This window comes from Hyaena hyaena, unplaced genomic scaffold, assembly GCF_003009895.1.
Source record: "Hyaena hyaena isolate Hyena2069 unplaced genomic scaffold, ASM300989v1 scaffold_1582, whole genome shotgun sequence".
In the NCBI taxonomy this organism is placed as follows: domain Eukaryota; kingdom Metazoa; phylum Chordata; class Mammalia; order Carnivora; family Hyaenidae; genus Hyaena; species Hyaena hyaena.
The window spans coordinates 224,993-243,139 of NW_024082216.1; the positions used below are offsets into that span (position 1 = coordinate 224,993).

The 18,147-nt window shown below is 47.1% G+C and overlaps 1 protein-coding gene across 1 annotated transcript in view; it reads right to left on the reverse strand.

Moving 5' to 3' along the window:
• Nucleotides 1–12,805, reverse strand: part of CRYL1 (crystallin lambda 1) — a 127,476-nt gene extending 114,671 nt beyond the window's left edge. Inside the window, exon 1 of the mRNA XM_039224268.1 lies at nt 12,698–12,805. Within this exon, the coding sequence (XP_039080199.1) occupies nt 12,698–12,738 (41 nt within the window). The 5' untranslated portion in view covers nt 12,739–12,805. The remainder of the gene's footprint in view (nt 1–12,697) is intronic.
• Between the last annotated feature and the right edge of the window lie 5,342 nt (nt 12,806–18,147).

Below are 18,147 nucleotides of genomic sequence, written 5' to 3' on the forward strand. Positions count from 1 at the left end.
GGAGGGGGAGGAGGGGGAGGAGGGGAGGAGGGGAGGGGGAGGGGGAGGGGGAGAAAAACAACAAAAAACCCTCATCATCTAGTGACAAATACCATATAACGGTCAGTAGCCTCTTCCTATGGGGTTACTATGAAGGCCACAGTCATTCACTGAAGAAATATTCCGAGCGCCTACTGTGTGCCAGGCAGTCCTGGGCACGGGGGACACAGCAGTGACCAAACAAAACTTCCTGCCCGGGCTCCCCGTGGGCGGAGAGGGAGCACACAGGCAGGCAGCGCCGCGGGAGGCAGGAGGGCAGCGGGCACTGTGGGCAGAGAGGTCCTAAAAGCACCTCGGGGGCTGTCTCACTAGGAAGGGGACATTTTGGCAAAGAGCTGAGGGGGTGAGGGGACCCGCGGCAAAGGCCTCTGGGAGAAGGGCGATCTGGGCAGAGAGAACTGAAGGTGTCTGCAGGGTCCACATCAACAAGCTGGCGAGTCTGGAGGTAGAGGGAAGGGGGGGAGGCGATCAGAGAGGGCGGGAGGCACTCAGAACCCATGGAGAGAAATTTTGGCTTTGACTCCAAGTGAGATGAGCAGGATAATAGAAGGTTTTAGAGGAACGGCATGCCCTGGCTTCCGTTTTAAAAGGTTCTGGTAGCTTGAATAAGAACATACTGGGGGCGACTGGTGGCTCAGTTTGTTAAGCGTCAGACTTCAGCTGTAGGTGAAAGGATACAATGTCTGGAATGTGTTTCAAATTAATCCACAGAAGGGAATATAAATGAAGCTAGATTAGCCCTTTGTTAGCACTTGTTGACACTGGGGCAGAAGGGGACCTAAGTTTTCACTGTACTATTCTCCCAACTTTAATATGATTTGAAACTTTTCCATAATAGAAAGAATATGGATAGGAACAAAGGAACCAGAGACAGAATATAGACAATTTTACTGAGACTTAAAGAAAAATGTGGCAATTACTGGAAAGAGAAATGCGGTCAAGTGGGGATGCTGTTAGGCTGGAAGAAATAAGCATGCTCACATGCGTAGAGTGTGATTTCCTGCAGACAACACAGCACTGCAGGCTGAGGCTACTGTACCTATTTCCACTGCTTGGTTCATCCTGATCTTAATGTTACTCAGGAAAAGGCAGCCCCAGGGACCAAGCAGGTGGAAAAGCCTTGGAACTGAGGTATGTGAACAAAGGTAGGAATCGCTTGCCATCAAATATTGGATAGGTGGCTGAGCTATGCTCCATTTTTCTTCCAATCTTGAGATTTTCCAATACCACTTAGAATATCAAAAGCAAGTTGCATCTCATCCACAAACTGTCCTTACAATTTGTACTCTTTATAACGGTTCAAAGACAAATCAACATTCTGTAAATTTCCTCTAAATTAGAAGCTTTTAAAAATGTGATCCAGGGGGCGCTGGGTGGCTCAGTTGGTTAAGCGTCGGACTTCAGCTCAGATCATGGTCTCACAGTTTGTGGGTTCGAGCCCCACACAGGGCTCTGTGCTGACAGCTCAGAGCCTGGAGCTGCTTCAGATTCTGTGACTCCCTCTCTCTCTGACCCTCCCCTGCTCACACTGTCTCTCCCTCTCTCTCAGAAATAAATAAAACATTAAAAAAATAATAAAATGTGACTCACATATCAGCAGCAATATGTTCCCCAGTTTAGAGGGTCCAAAGGGGGTGTGTGGACAGGGCCTGGCGTGCGACCGGGGTGCCTCTCTATGAGCACTCACAGGCCTTGCTGGGTGTGCCAAGAACGTAAAGCCCTGGCTGTTCCTCACTGGACCAGTTCTCAGGGTTCCTATGCAGCGAGCAACAACCTTAAGGGAAGGGAAAATACATCCCTCAAAGACAAAGAGCGAGCTGGCTTACCCCTTACTATAAAAATAGCGGCTTCCCTGAGCCTGGTGTTCCCGCACTGGAATGCAGGCACTCCCCGGGTTCAGTGCCCCTGCGCTGGAGCGCAGCACCCCTGCGCTGGAAGGCGCACTCCCCGGGCTCGGCGCCCCTGCACTGGAACAAGCGCACCGAGTCGGCAGGCACCTGCCTACCTGGACCCCCCACATCACCCCCACGGGACTCAGGGTGGGGGAGCCGCCTGCTGTGCTGCAAGGGAGAAGGTGCGGTCTCCGCCCCGTGAGTCTCACGTCCGCCGCCTGCACTCAGGAAGGAGCAACGCGCTGAATTATTGGCTCGCAAGTAGTCGAACACGTAGTAGGACACGCTTGTCCCGACGTGGCTGGTGTGTCACTGTAGTGACTGCACGCTACTGCGCACTGCTCTGGGGGAGCGGGGCGAGGACAGCAGTCAAGGAATGGGCTCCAAGGCCTATGATCCCACGGGGTCTCCCCCCGCCCCCCCCAATCCAGCTAATCGATCATCCAGTACAGGAAGCCCCCACACAGCGCCAACCCCCCCTCCCCCCCGTCAGGCTTGGGCCCAAGCAATTGAAGGGAAGAGCTTGGCTTGTCTCCTATTGACCCGAAAATCCTGCTAATGCCACACAAGTGCTCCCCAGCTTCAAAGCCTCACAGGAGGCTCACTTGAGCTGAGCCCTTAATATACACAAAGCATAGCTGAGAGGGGCTACTATCTTGTTACAAGGTGTATTATGCAAAGCCATTTGTTGACAGACCACAGTGAAAACAACTAAAAGCACCTCTACCCAGCTTCTGGAAAGGGCGCAGGGTTATTACAGATTTGACTCCATATTCTTCTGCAATATTAAAATCTTTTATAATTAATGTAAAGTTTACATATTATGTATATATACATTTTTACTAAGCCCTCAATGCTCGAGACCCGCACAGTCTAGTATGTCCAGCCGCATGCTATTTAAATTAATTATAATTAAATAAAATTTAAAAATCAGTTCGCCCAACAGTCCCAGACACATCCCAAGTTTTCAGGAGCCACATGTGAAAGTGGCCATACCAACCGGGGCAGCAAGAGCATACACACAACATCCCCTCTTTGCAGAAAGTTCTATTATGGAGCTGTTAACCTAGACTATACACCGCAAGCCAGGGTTTGGAAGAAACTGTCCCTGCATGAAGACTTCTTTCTCTTCTACACACACACACACACACACACACACACACACACACACAGCCAGGGTTTGGAAGAAACTGTCCCTGCATGAAGACTTCTTTCTCTTCTACACACACACACACACACACACACACACACACATCCAGAGCTGCAAGGCAGTCAGTTAAAAGGCCATAACATTCAGGCGGATCATCGCAATGGCTCAGGCCCCGGCTTTAAACATTTTCCTTCCCACTGCCGGTACCAATAACGTGTGAGACACACGGGGATGTGCGGAACCACGCAGGAGGCCTTCTTGTGGCCTAACTCCAGAAAGGACACTTTCCCAGCAGGCTGTACCGTGTGTCCACTCCGCAGTGACCATCCAAGTGTGACAGCAGCACTTCGGCACTTTGTTGCGTGTCCGACATAATTCATGAAAATATTTCTCAGCAAGAGAACTCTCTTTCTTCTCACTTTGTGGTTTAAGAACCTACCAGAAGCCTCCCAGATGACTCATCCAGGAAAAGCCTTGGCCCACACGCGGGTCAGACACCGCGCCCCTCGGGCCCCGAAGCAGCCTCGGCAGCAGACCCCGCGATCGGCTGAGTCCCCCACACCCCGCGCCCACCACGCCCAGGAGGAGGCTGGAGGGCGGGCACAGAAGACAGGCAGCTGGAGCGGCGGCACGGGTGAGCCTGACGGCCACACGAAACCAGAAGGATGACAGGTGCCAGCTGCTCTTTTTATAAAAGCCCCAAGTTCTCTAGCTGCTCTCACAGAAAGGACTTTGCGCAAAGGAGAACACAATACATTCACCTCATTAAGTGAACCTCCTCCCACAACTGACTCGCCTGCACCAAGTGAGCGTGAGGGTCTGTCAAATCAGCGGCGGGGCGAGGTGAGGCCTAAGGAGGGGAGAAGGGGCCTTCGGAGGACGGGCTGTCCTGATTCACAAAGGTTCCGTGGTTGCTGAAACCGCACCGTCCGGCGTGGCGGCCACTTCCGAGCCCCGCGGGGCTAATGCAGCACTTGGGGGTGGGGGTGGGGGATAGCGAGCTGCACTGCAAGTATAAAAGACATTGGACTTTAACGACTATGCCTCCCCAAGAAGAACGTAAGCTCCTTCACTAGTAATATTCTATATCAATTGCTTGTTGAAATAACAGCACTTGGAAAAATATGTTACATAAAACATGGAAATTAATTTCACCTTTTTCTCAATGTAACTACTAAAAAATGTAATTACGTATGTGGCTTGCACGTGGCTCACGTTGTGTCTCTAACGGGCAGCAGTGGCTTAAACAATTGCCTGGTATCATAATTCAGTCATTTGTCTTAGTAGCTGCTTGTGTCAGGCCACACGGTTCCACCCCCAACTACGCAGCCACAATCATCTAGAAGCATTCACTCCGGAGCAGTAAGTCGTTTTCAACCTTTCTATCAAAACCGTTTCTACAGAGCACCTGGGTGGCGTCCAACTCTTGATTTCAGCTCAGGTCATGATCTCACGGTTGAAGACTTGGAGACTTGGGGTTCTCTCTCTCTCCTTTCTCTCTCTCTGTCCCTACCCTGCTTGCACACTGCCTCAAAATAAATAAACTTAAAAAAAAGACATTTTTACCCCATGGTCCTCATGTTTGAATACTGACTGCCAAATAAATGTTAACTGATCTTAATAACTTTATGACCAAAAAAAAAAAAAATCAACATAAAACAAATGTCCCAAAAGAAGCAATATTTATAACATACAAATATACAAAAATTCCTATAAATCCAGCAGTAAAAGATGAACACCTCAAACACAAGAGGGGGAAAAGCTATATAAAGTATGTTTACAAGCTAACTTGAAAATATATTCTACTACTTCTCTCCCACAATAGCAAATACAATATATACCAGAATGGCAAAGATTTAAAAAACCGACGTACTTAGTATTGGTGAAGTTATGGGGAAATGGGCAATCATTTTACTGAGGGGAGTAAAACCAGTACAAAGCATCTGGAGGAAGTCGCACAGCCTGTATCAAAACTAAGTACATCTAGGGGCACCGGGGTGGCTCTGTCAGTTAGGTGTCTGAATTCAACTCACGTCAATGATCTCATGGTCCAGGAGTTCAAGCCCCGCATCTGGCTCTGTGCTGACAGCTCAGAGCCTGGAGCTGCTTCAGAGTCTGTGTCTCCCTGTCTCTCTCTGCCCCTGCCCTGCTCATGCTCGCTCTCTCTCAAAAATAAAAAAACATTAAAAAAATTTTTAGTTAAGTATTTCTAATATCTGACTTGGGAATTTTACTTCCAGAATTTATCTTAGGTTACGTTAATATGGTCAACACACAAACACCCATTTACAGCAGAATTTATATTAGCAAAAAAGTAAAATGTAACATATTCAGCATTGGTTAAATTCTATACAGATAAAGCGAATATAGCAAATTTTAAAATAATTGTTGAATAGAAAAGTAGTTATCAGGGTATTCCTTTTTTTTATTTTATTTTTTTCTGAGAAAGAGCGAGCGTGAGCAGGGGAGGATCAGAGAGAGAGGGAGACACAGAATCTGAAATAGGCGCCAGGCTCTGAGCTGTCAGCACAGGGCCCAACGTGGGGCTCAAACCTACAAACCGTGAGGTCATAACCTGAGTGGAAGTCAGATGCTTAGCCAACTGAGCCACCCAGGTGCCCCATATCAGGGAATTCTTTTTTTCATAATTTCTATTTTTTTATTTGAGAATTTTCATAAAAACTTAAGGAGAAACTAGTTATATTCCGTACAATAAGTATTAAAGACAAAGCTGACTTCTATTATTATAACAGTTTCATGGCCTCTACTGCCCACCGTCCTCCAAAGGAAACACCAAGAGCAGAAAGTCAACTCCTGGGAACCCACTGGAATCCCTTCTCCCTCACACATACTCAGTCATCCAGGATTGGACATGACGTGGGCATCTGACCCGAAGCAGCCAATCAACTGGCTTAGGAGCACCCTATGCTATCAGTAGCTTCGCCTGCACAGAGCACCTAATCTGATTTCCTCTCCTGAAAACTGGACCTAAAATGTGGAAACTATAAGTCAGTAACAGGCACTGGAGTTGAAAGATCAGAACACGGGGGTTGGCAGCCATGTGCAAGAAAAAGCAGCAGAGGAGAGGGGAAGCGAGCAGGTGCAGGCAGGGGGGATTTGCAGAGCAGGTGACTGGATGGTGCGGAGATCAGACTGCACGGCCCCAGAAGGAAAGTTCTGTCAGCCTTCTTGTTCCCAGTACACTTTACCTTGGACAGAATGCAATTAGCCTCCGCCCTTACAGCCGGGGACATCCTACTAACTTTTTCTGAACTCCTAGACACCGGAGGACCATATAATGGGTCCCTACCATTCTGTCTATTCTGATAAAGGCTTTAAGTCTTCTAAACTCATAAATCTGAATTAGTACTTCAAACACCTACCGCAGGTGAACATTTATTCTGTTACATAGCAGCAAAGCAACAGGGGAGAAAAGCAATAAAATTGGTCCGATTCTAATTTTATCATTAATGGCACTTAGTTTTGAAAAAAATCCACACTACTTTTTTAAACTTTTACTTTTGTTCATTTATTTATATTTTGAGAGATTTGGCCAACTAATCTCTGACAAAGCAGGAAAGAATACCCAATGGAATAAAGACAGTCTCTTCAGCAAATGGTGCTGGGAAAACTTGAAAGGCCAACCTTTCAAGACTGGGAGAGGTAGCTGTTTCACCAAATACAAAGAAACAAACACACAAAATCAAGCAATATAAGGAAACAGAGAAATATGTTCCAAATGAAAGCACATGAAAAAAAACCTCAGAAAAAGACCTTAATGAAATAAAAATAACTAATCTACCTGATAAAGAGTTCAAAGTAGTGGTCATAAAGATGTTCACTGAACTCAAGAGAATGCATGAACATAGTGAAAACTTCAACAAAGAGACAGAAAACATTAAAATGTTCCACACAGAATTCACAGAACTGAAGAACGTAAGTTGATGAACTGAAAAATACACTAGAGGGGTTCAACAGCTGACTAGATGAAGCAGAAGAAAGGACCAGCAACCCGGAAGACAGGGCAGTGGACCTCGCTCATTCAGAGCAGCAAAAAGAAAAACTTTTAAAAAGCAAAGATAGCTGTTGACCTATGGGACAGATATCAATTGGAATAACATCCACATATAGGAGTCCCAGAAGGAGAAGAGAGAAAGGGGGAGAAAACTTATTTGAAGAAATAATGTCTGAAAACTTCCGTAATCCAGGGAAGGAAACAGAAGGCCTACTCCAGAAAACAAAATGAGTTCCAAATAAGACGAACCCAAAGACAGGGACCCTGGGGGTTCAGTCGGTTAAGTGTCCAACTTCGGTTCAGGTCACGATCTCGCCACTCATGAGTTCGACACCCATATCAGGCTCTGTGCTGACAGCTCAGAGCCTGGAGCCTGCTTCAGATTCCGTGCTTCCCTCTCTCTCTTCCCCTCCCCTGCTCGCACTGTCTAGCACTCTCTCTCTCTCTCTCTCAAAAATAAACATTTTTAAAATGTATAAAAAAGATGAACCCAAAGAACACCAAGATACACTATAATTAAGATGTCAAAAATTAAAGATAAAGAATATTAAAAAGCACAAGAAGAAAACAACTTGTTACATACACAGAAAACCCCATAAGACTATGACCTGATTTTTCAGCAGAAAAGTTTGCAGGCCAGAAGGGAGTGGCAAGATATATTTAAAATACTGAAAGGAAAAAAAACTTCCAGCCAAAAATATTTTACCTGGCAAGGTTATGATTCAGAATTAAAGGAGAGGGGTGCCTGGATAGCTCAGTTGGTTAAGCATCCAACTCTTGATTTTGGCTCAGGTCATGATTTCACAGTTTGTGAGGTCAAGCCCTGAACTGATTCTCTCTCTCCCTCTCACTCTGCCCCTCCTCCCCCCTCGCAAATAAATAAACTTGAAAGAAAGAAAGAAAGAAAGAAAGAAAGAAAGAAAGAAAGAAAGAAGAGAATTTTCCAGACAAGCAAAAACTATTGAAGTTTATCATCAGTAAACCAGCCTTACAAGAAATGTTCGAGGGATTTCTTTAAGCTTAAAAGAAAAGGGTCTAAAAAGCAGTAAGAAAACATAGGAAAGAAAAAAAAAAATCTCACTGGCAAATGCAAGTATATAGTAAATATAGCAGATTAACTGTTTATAAAACTGATATGAAGATTAAAACACAAAAGTGGTACAATGAAATATAACTACAATAATTACTAAGGAATAAATAAAATTAAAATATGTAACATACGACATTAAAAACAGAACATATGAAGGGCTAAAACGTACAGTTTTTAGAATGCATTCAAATTTAAGATTCTATAAACTTAAAGTACACTATTATATAGAGAGAACCTCAAATTAACCACAGGTAAAAATCTACAGGAGACACACAAAGACAATGAGAAAGGAATCTAAACATAACACTAAGGAAAATCACTAAACTACAAGGGAAGAGAGTAAGAGAAGAACAGAAAGGAAGTACAAAAACATCCATAAAACTGACAAAATGAATTAAAGACATGAATTTAAGACCTGAAACTATAAAACTCCTAGAAGAAAACGTAGGCGGTAAGCTCCCTGACATATGTCTTAGCAATATTTTTTTTGGATCTAATACCAAAGGCAAGGGAAACAAAAGCAAAAATAAACAAATGGGACCACATGAAACTAAAAAGTGTCTGCACAGTGAAGGAAACCATCAAGAAAATGAAAAAGTAAAAGCAAGAAGATATACGCAAATGACATAGCCAATAAGGGGTTAATATCCAAAATACATATAAGGAAGTGCAACTCAATAACGAAAAACAACCCAGGGGATCTAAATATAAATTTTCCCAAAGAAAACATACAAATGGCCAACAGACATGTGAGAAGTTCAACATCACAGTGAGGGAAATGCAAAGTAAAACCACAATGAGATAACACCTCACACCTGTCGAAGTGGCTAAAACCAAAAACATAAGCAGCACGGCGTGTCGGCGAGCCTGTGAAGGAAACCTGTGTGCGCTACTGATGAGAACGGGAACTGGAAGAGCCACCATGGAAAACTGCGCGGAGATTACTCAAAAAATTAAAAAAAGAAACACCATACAACCCAGCAACTTCATTTTTGGTTATTTACCAAAGAATACAAACACACTAATTTGAAAGGTTAAACACACCTCTACGTTCACTGAAGCACCACTTACAATGGCCAAGATATGAAAACAACTTAAGTGTCCACCTAGGAATGAACGATAAAGAAGACATGGTGTACACACACACACACGCGCGCGCGCACGATGGAATACTACTCAGCCTTAAAAAAAGGAGTATCTTGTGGGGCGCCTTGGGGGGCTCAGTCGGTTGATCGTCCAACTTGGACTCAGGTCATGATCTCACATCTCATGGGTTCAAGCCTCGCGTTGGGCTCTGTGCTGACAGCTCGGAGCCTGGAGCCTGCTTCACATTCTGTGTCTCCTCTCTCTGCCCCTCGCCCACTCACACTCTGTCTCTCCCTCCCTCCCTCCCTCTCAATAATAAACACTAAAACAAAACAAAAAGGGAAGGACCTTGAAGGTATTACAGTAAGTGAAGTAAGTCAAAGACAAATACCATATGATTTCACTTTTATGTGGAATCTGAAAAACAAACTCAACTAATCTGAACTCACAGATACAGAGAACAGACTAGAAGTTACCAGAGGGGAAGGGGTTTCCAAGGGGAAAATTGAGGGAAGGATGATGGATGATAACTACATCTGTGGTGGTGATCACCCTGTAGTGTATACAAATATCAAATTACAATGTTGTACACTCAAAATCTATATGATGGCATATACCAATTTTACCTCAATTTAAAAAAAAAAAAAAAGGAAAAAACCCAACAGCCTAGCATCCTAGCAAGCCACTGAAGCTGCATAGCAGTAAAAAGGAAAAAAAAAGCAATCTCTGTTATAGAAGCTCGAACACCTGTCTACTAGGACCAGGCAGGACGGACACACAGCTGCTGAGGATACAGTTTCTACCCAGAGGGGAGGGTCACGGAAGCTGAACTTTCCCTGAAGGAGATGGGCCCGAGCTCAGTCCCGAAGAAGTGCGCTCAGTGAAAAGAGGCACCAAGGACGTGATGTTGACCTTCTCCCCTAGACTGGTTCCTGTTTTAAAACAAGCTCAAGGCCTAACATTTGGGTAAACACATTGCGGTATGTATACGAATTCAGAAGTCACATTTCAGTTATTTAGAAACACGGTACTACATAAAGGTAAACTCCTCTGCAGACTTCTGGGGCTCACAGATACAATCGCTGGAGAACACCACTCGAATGTCTTCAGGACACCCACTTTTACTCCCATTTTGTAAAGTTGCCATTACCATACTTCCCCTCTCTTTATGTTCCCACAGCCCCAGATCCAAGAGGCTTTTTCTTTCTCTTTCTTGATTCTTCCAAAGCACAGTCCTGTTGGCTAAAGCCCACCATTCTGAAGGGACTCGCCCCGGATGCTTGTAGGAAAGCTGTGATGACGGGGCGCCTGGGTGGCTTAGTTGGTTAAGCGTCCGACTTTAGCTTAGGTCATGATCTTACGGTTCGTGGGTTCGAGCTCCGCGTCGGGCTCTGTGCTGACTGCCAGCTCAGAGCCTGGAGCCCGCTTCAGTCTGTGACTCCCTCTCTCTCTGACCCTCCCCTGCTCACGCTGTCTCTCTCTCTCCTAGAAATAAATAAAGCATTAAAAAAAAAAAAAAAAGGAAAGCTGTGATGAACAGTGGCCTTTATGGAAAAAATCAATGAAAAAGAATTAAATAGGGACTAAATTTCTAGCAGCTACTTTTAAGGAGTCTAGTAATTACTAGGAAACGATGGAAAAACAATGGTCCCATATGTCCCTGAAACTGAAATATGTATATTTTGGTCAACTGAAATCCAAGAATGAAACAACCAGGTTTTAGCAAATTAACTTACACTCCCAGCCCCATTTTGTAAATGGACGTTCCCTGGCATCACCCAGGGTGCTAGGAAAGGCGGGGGGGGGGGGGAAGGAGGAGGAAGGGAGAGGAGCAGTGAGGAGGGGAGAGGAGGGAGGGAACAGAGAGGAATGAAGGGAAGGAAAGCAGCACTACTCTAGAAGCAGAGATGAGTGTTTTTTGAGGTGCTGACGGTGTAGGGACAGACAGGAAGGGTTTTCTTTTTTTTTTTTTTTAATGTTTTATTTCTGAGAGAGAGAGACAGCGTGAGCAGGGGAGGGGCAGAGAGAAACAGACACAGAATCCGAAACAGGCTCCAGGCTCTGAGCTGTCAGCACAGAGCCCACACGGGGCTCGAACCCACGAACCTGAGATCATGACCTGAGCCGAAGTCGGACGCTCAACCGACTGCGCCCCCCAGGCGCCCCAGGAAGGGCTTCCTGTCCTGTGCTGTGCTAATTCCTGTGGTCATCAAAGTTTGCCAACTCTATGTAATTCCTTGTCAAACTCCCTCAAGGAAATCAGAACTAAACGGACTGGCCAATCGCAGCTCCTTCTTGGGAAACTGAGCTGCCTCGCACCAGGGCCAGAGCCACACGGGAGAACAATCGACCCCAAGCCTCAGGTAACACGTATTAGGTGCCTGGGGGACACTGCAAGGCACGGAGTGAGGTCCGCACAGCTCCGGCCCTTCACGTGCAAAGCTAGCATAGTCACCGTATCCAGTACAAAGGACACTCTCAAAACACATTTTCATATGCCCTCGGGGCACCACACACATGCACGTGCCTGTGAAGGTCAAAGGCTGTCAACTCCACTGTTGTGAGCGAGAGGAAGCTGACAAACAGCATCGCGATTCCTTCTTTCAACCGGTTGTAAAGGGAAAACGCTGAGTCCGCGAGGGAGAGGGTCAAGGTCTGCCCACACCTCAGGGGCATAAACAGACACAGTCACGCCCCCAAAGGCGCTTCTAACCACACAGAGCAAGTATTAGCACGTCTGTAGGCTGTTATGATGCCCTATCATTGCAAAGGTACACTTAAATGCTTGTGTTTTTAATGCAAATAGCAGGAGTTTTTAAAGAGCGGGTGGGACACAAACAAAAATTTGGATGAAGTTAGGCTCTTAAACTGACACACCCTTTGGCCTAATCCGCACTAAGCAGGCACCGGGACCGAACCGGCCGTTCCCCCAACACCTGCTGCCCCGCCGAGACACCCCGGGGACAAACCACGCGCGTCCCCTCACCCCGCAGGCAGCCTGTCCAGGGTGGGCAAGGGCCCTCTCCGCGGGGTGTCCCACAAACTGCCTAATCTGTTTTCCCGTCCACAAGACGGAAGAGTTGGGACGACAGCGGGGAGAGCCTTCTCCGCTCTCTGCGTCTCTAGCGCGGCTATCTGCGTTGGGGCCCGGCATCGTCCAACCGGCTCCACACACGGCACTCCCGCGGCCGCCTGCGCCGTCGGCTTCCCGAACCTCGCCGGCAAATCAGCCCGAAGTGAAACAAACAGCCCCAGCCGGCAAGGCCGCGCCGCCACCGGCGCCCCGGCCTGGCATCGGCGTGCAGGGCCGCCCCGCGCCCTCGAGGGCTGGAGGCTGCGCTCCCGCCACGCCGCCTGCAGCTCGGGAGACTGACGGCGAGCGGGGCGCCCGGGGAACCTCGGGGGCGGCGCGTCGGGCCGGTTACCTGCCAACGATCACCACCACGCCTGCCGCCGGGGACGCCATGGCGCGACGCCCGGCTGCCCCGGAGCCGCGACGCAAGTGCGAAGAGCGGCGAGCGACCGGGCGCCGGACGCCGCGCGCCGCGCCAGATCCCCGCGCCGGGAGGGGCGGGGCCCGCGCCCATTGGCTGGGTGCTGGAGCCGGGGGCGGGCGCGCGGGCCCGGATAGGCTGCGGGAGGGCCGGGGGGCGGGCCCGTCGCCTCGGCACCCATTGGGTGCTCGCGGCCGGCGGAACCTGCGCCGGACGCCAGGCTGCGGCCCGCGCTCGGGGCGCAGGCGGGGCTGGGCCGCGGGAGGACCGGCCCGAGCGGAACGCCGGCGCGAAGGCGTGAAGACCCACCCTCCGGCCTCCGGGGACTCGTTTTCTCATGCTTTAGTTCCCAGATGTGCACCCCAAAGTCAGTGTACGTGGGAGGGGGCACCGCCAAGCTGCACAGGCTTGACCGCTAAAGCACCCCCCAAGGAAACTGCTAGAATTTCCTACTAGAAAATATTAGCGCCTGTTCAGTACATACCAGCTCAAGCATTTATGCTGAGAGTGGTTATTGCTGAGTTTACACTCAGTTCGTTTCTAGAAAGATCCTCGCTGCCTTTGTCTGCAGATGAGAATTGGGACCCAGAGGCTTGAGGAAAGCGGAGAAGGGAAGCTCCGAATGTATCATTACTCCGTGAGCCTGGAAGACGTGTTTCGTGCCACCGCGGGATTGGGGGCTGTTTACACCGCGTTTCCTCCTTCAAGACGCAGAGTCTGTTCACGTAGGACCGAAAGGAGCTGTCGCAGTGCCGGACACGCGACTCTTCGGATCCCGGGAACGATCGCCGCACGCGCCAGACAGCTCGTGTCCACACAGCACAGGCTGGGGGGAAATGCCAGTTCAAGACGATCAGAAAGCGGAAAACGCGTGCAACACTGACCACAAACGGAGCTCCCCCCGCGTCCCCCAGTCAGAACCTGGAAGGAGGAATGTCAGAAGGAGGAGTAGGCTTTCAAGAATAATCTAACAAAGTACCAATAAACGTTTGAAACAAGGTGCTCAACTCACGAGAAGGTATGTGAGAAGTAACACAAAAAAGGGAACTCATTTTTTAGCCCATCGGTTGTCTGAAGTTACAAAGATTGATAAAGCATCCATATCAGCGATGAAGTATTTCAGACATACACCTCTTTAATACACAGGTGAAGTCAGTCTTCTATGGGCACAGCCTTTCTGGACAGAAGTGCCTTTGGGAGGGCTGCCCGCCATGAGCCCTGAGCGCTCCTGCACGCCCTTGCTGAGCGCTGAGCAGAACAGTCTGCAAGGCTTCTCCGCCTCCCGGTGCCGAGCGCTTTCTGCAGCCATGCTCGCAGGCAGCTCGTAGGTCAAGGCTCTTGCAGAGTGAGTACCCTGTAACTGCTCGCTTCTGGTGTGGAAGGGGACTGGCTTGTTTGCTGCTTACTACAGTGTTGGCTCTGTGCTAAAAAAGTGCTGGTCCCCTGGCCCCTTGCAAATGCTGGCGTCATCTGGCCCTCCACGTGGCCCTGTTGGAACTGGGGCCCCAAGAACTGGTGCAAATGTGCTCACACTCTGGCCATTGCTTTCCCTGTGGGTAGTAAGGTCTTGTGTCTCTAATCTGTGAGTCTCGTGTCTTCTGTCAGCTTCCACAAAACTGGCAAGTTAACTTCTTAGTTTGCAATAAGGTGAAAATCTCAGACCCTTCACAGGTCTTGACACATCAAAATTTGGAAGGTATGTACTTTGGCTTAGCAAATCCCAGTCTAGATATATGTTATATAGAAATACAAGTGAAGGGGTGCCTGGGTGGCTCAGTTGGTCAAGAGTCTGACTCTTGGTTTTGGCTCAGGTCATGATCTCACGGTTTGTGGTTTTGAGCCCCGCGTCGGGCTCTGTGCTGAGAGCTCAGAGCCTGGAGCCTGCTTCGGATTCTGTGTCTCCCTCTCTCTCTGCCCCTCCCATTTTCATGCTCTGTCTCGCTCCCTCTCTCAAAAATAAACAAACATTACAAAAGAAGGAGAATCTTAGAAATAGATGAGTTAGAAAGCTGAATAACGATAGAGGACATTGGTCATAGAGAAAACTAATAAGTCCCAAAGCAGATTCTTTAAAAAATATTCATAAAACTGATCAATTCTTAGCCAGTTTGGACAGAAAGAGCAAGAAATACACAAATTGCCAGCATCAGGAATGAAAGCAAGAACATCATTATAGATCCTACAGAAAATGAAAGGGTGATAAATTTATGAACAATTTCATGTCAATAAGTAGGACATATTTATGAAATGCACAAATTTCCTGAAGCCTTGAGGAAAACCAACAACCGAGCCTCACTCAAGAATAAATAGCCTGAAAGGCCTCTCTCAATCAGAGATATTTAATTTGGAGTTTAAACTCTCCCCTAAAGAAAACTGCAGGCTCAGATGTTTTCAAGGGCAAATTCTCCCAAACATTAAAGATTAAATAATATACCAACTGTTAAAACATCAAGTTTTAACCAAGTGGGGTTTATTTTAGGAACATAATATTGTTCAAACATTCAAAACATAGGGGCGCCCGGATGACTCAGTCAGTTGAGCTTCTGACTTTTGCTCAGGTCATGATCTCACAGTTCATGAGTTTGAGCCCACATCAGTCTCTCTGCTGTCAGCCCAAGGGCAACACATAAATTCATGAACCATTCCATATTTTTGTAGAACAGATTGGTGGTTCCCAGAGTTGGGGGCTTGGCAGCAGATAAAAATTGTGTGAATTGTGTCAAAAGGCACAAATATCCAGTTATAAAATAAGTCATGTGGATAAAATGACTTAGAGCCTGTGGACTATAGTTGATAATACTGAGTTGCCTATTTGACAGTGACTAACAGGACACATTCAGAGTCACACAAAAGAAAAATAAGTTTGTGTGGTGATTGATATTAACTACTCATATTGTGGTCATTATTTCACAATATATACAAATACCATTGTACATTGTACATTGTACACTGACATACATATCATCGTATTACATCACAACTTAAAGTTGTATGTTAATTTTACCTCAAAATAAAAGTGAAAGAAAAAAAATGAATTGGATTATCTCTTTTCAAGAAGTATCTAGGGGCGCCTGGGTGGCTTAGTCGGTTAAGCGTCCGACTTTCGCTTAGGTCATGATCTCGTGGTTCGTGGGTTCGAGCCCCGCGTCGGGCTCTGTGCTGAGTGCCAGCTCAGAGCCTGGAGCCTGTTTCAGAGTCTGTCACTCCCTCTCTCTCTGACCCTCCCCTGCTCACGCTGTCTCTCTCTCTCTCTCTCCTAGAAATAAATAAAACGTTAAAAAAATTAAAGAAGTATCTAAGGCTTAAGAGATAAAGACTATAGTATTTATGTTTTTGTGCTAAGAAAGGATCTGTGCATACATGGTAATGATTAATGTTTGAATGATTCGGTCTCAGGAACAACCTTGCAATTGCTATTAAAAATATGCAACCGAGGGGCGCCTGGGTGGCCTGAGTGTCTGAATTCGGCCTAGGTCATGATCTCACAGTTCTTTAGTTCCAGCCCCGCATCGGGCTCTGTGCTGACAGCTCAGAGCTTGGAGCCTGCTTTGGATTCTGTGTCTCCCTCCCTCTCTGCTCCTCCCTGCTCACATTCTCTCTTTCTCTTTCTCAAAATACATAAGCATTTAAAAAATTAAAAATAAAAAAATGTAACTGAGAAACTGATTTAGATAATTTTGAAGATGAAATCTTCCTAATATTTTGCATAGCTTTGGAACATCTCTAGATGTTCTAGAGAAAACTCTAGAATCACTTTAGTATCACTTGTAAGTATTATTTATTATACTTATAAGAATTATTTAGGGGCACCTGGGTGGCTTAGTCGGTTAAGCGCCCGACTTTCGCTTGGGTCATGATTCGCGGTTCGTGGGTTTGAGCCCCGCGTCAGGCTCTGTGCTGACTGCCAGCTCAGAGCCTGGAGCCTGTTTCAGAGTCTGTGACTCCCTCTCTCTCTGACCCTCCCCTGCTCACGCTGTCTCTCTCTCTCTCTCTCTCCTAGAAATAAATTTTAAAAAAAAAAAAAAACATTAAAAAAAAGAATTATTTAGCATTTGGGGAATTTTTAGGAAGTCAGACAATTGAAATACACAGGAAAAAAAACCACAGTAAATGTGTAAATGCAGTTTTAAAATACTGTGAAAGTATTTCAGTAACTTAGTAAATTTTTAAAGTCCCTTAAAGTGTTTAAATTTTGGAGTGCCTGAGTGGCTCAGTCGGTTTAAGCATCCAACTTCAGCTCAGGTCATGATCTTACGGTTTGAGCCCCACGTCATGCTCTGTGCCGACACCTCAGAGCCTGGATGGAGCCTGCTTTGATTCTGTGTCTCCCTCTTTCTTGGCCCTCTCCCACTCACACTCTGTCTCTCTCTGTTTCAAAAATAAATAAACAGTAAAAAAAAATTTTAAGTATTTAAAATTTTGATGTAGTTTTTAAAGGAAAGCAAACTGTCAAAATCTAAGAAGTCTAAGTAAGAAATAAAAAGTAAACATCTGGATCATCTCGTCTGTATTCTAAAACAACCCAAGAGCTCCTATCAATGGTGGAAAACTAAGATACTTCAGATGATAAAACCTCAGAGCCTAAGGATCAACTTTGCGATAGAGACAGGTGCAAACCTCCTTGATCATGAAGTGCAGGAAGGAAAAAGGAGGTCCTGCGACAGCCCCAGGCCTCCAGTCTAGAGGAAGCAGAGATGGACAGAAAAGGCCAGGTCAAAGTGTCAAGACCTCGTACACATGATGGAGACCTTGAACTGGGGTCTAGGCTGCCTCCCCACTTCAGGACAGTCAGGGCCGGGTACAGGCAGCTGAGCGTCATTACACTCACAAATCAGCACACCTGGAGACGAAGCCAAGACGAGAATCCGAAGCAATGAGTTGACAGGTGTCTCTTGTTCTCCGAGAAGTTGTGGGGAAGGAGGGAGGCCGTGGCACAGGCCCCGGACACACTTCACTGCACAGAGCTGCGGAGGCCCGGGTGAGGCGAAGCCAGTTGGCCCGGAACTGAAGCAGCCTCCAGCCTGTAACTACCTCCAGCTGTGAGTAATTTGCGTACAGGTAAAAGGTGACAAGGAGGCCTGTGAAGTGGCCCCTGAGGTAGGAGTGGGGCATGAAGGACTCAGCCTGGTGGCCCCTCTTTTACCCTCTCTCCGGATCTTGGCAAGAAACGACACCGGCAGGCAGAAGCTGATGGGACGGCGTTCGTGGGGACTCCGTGCGGCGGACGGCTGCGTGCAGCTGAGCTTTGGCGTCCCCTGGCCGAGCCGGAGAACAAGAGGTCTTGGGGAAAGGGACACACCTCTCAGTTGGTGTGGAAGATGCAAAACTCCGTGAAGACCGGAGAATCAAGCAGTGCTCTGGGTCCCTGTCGGCTTCTGGGG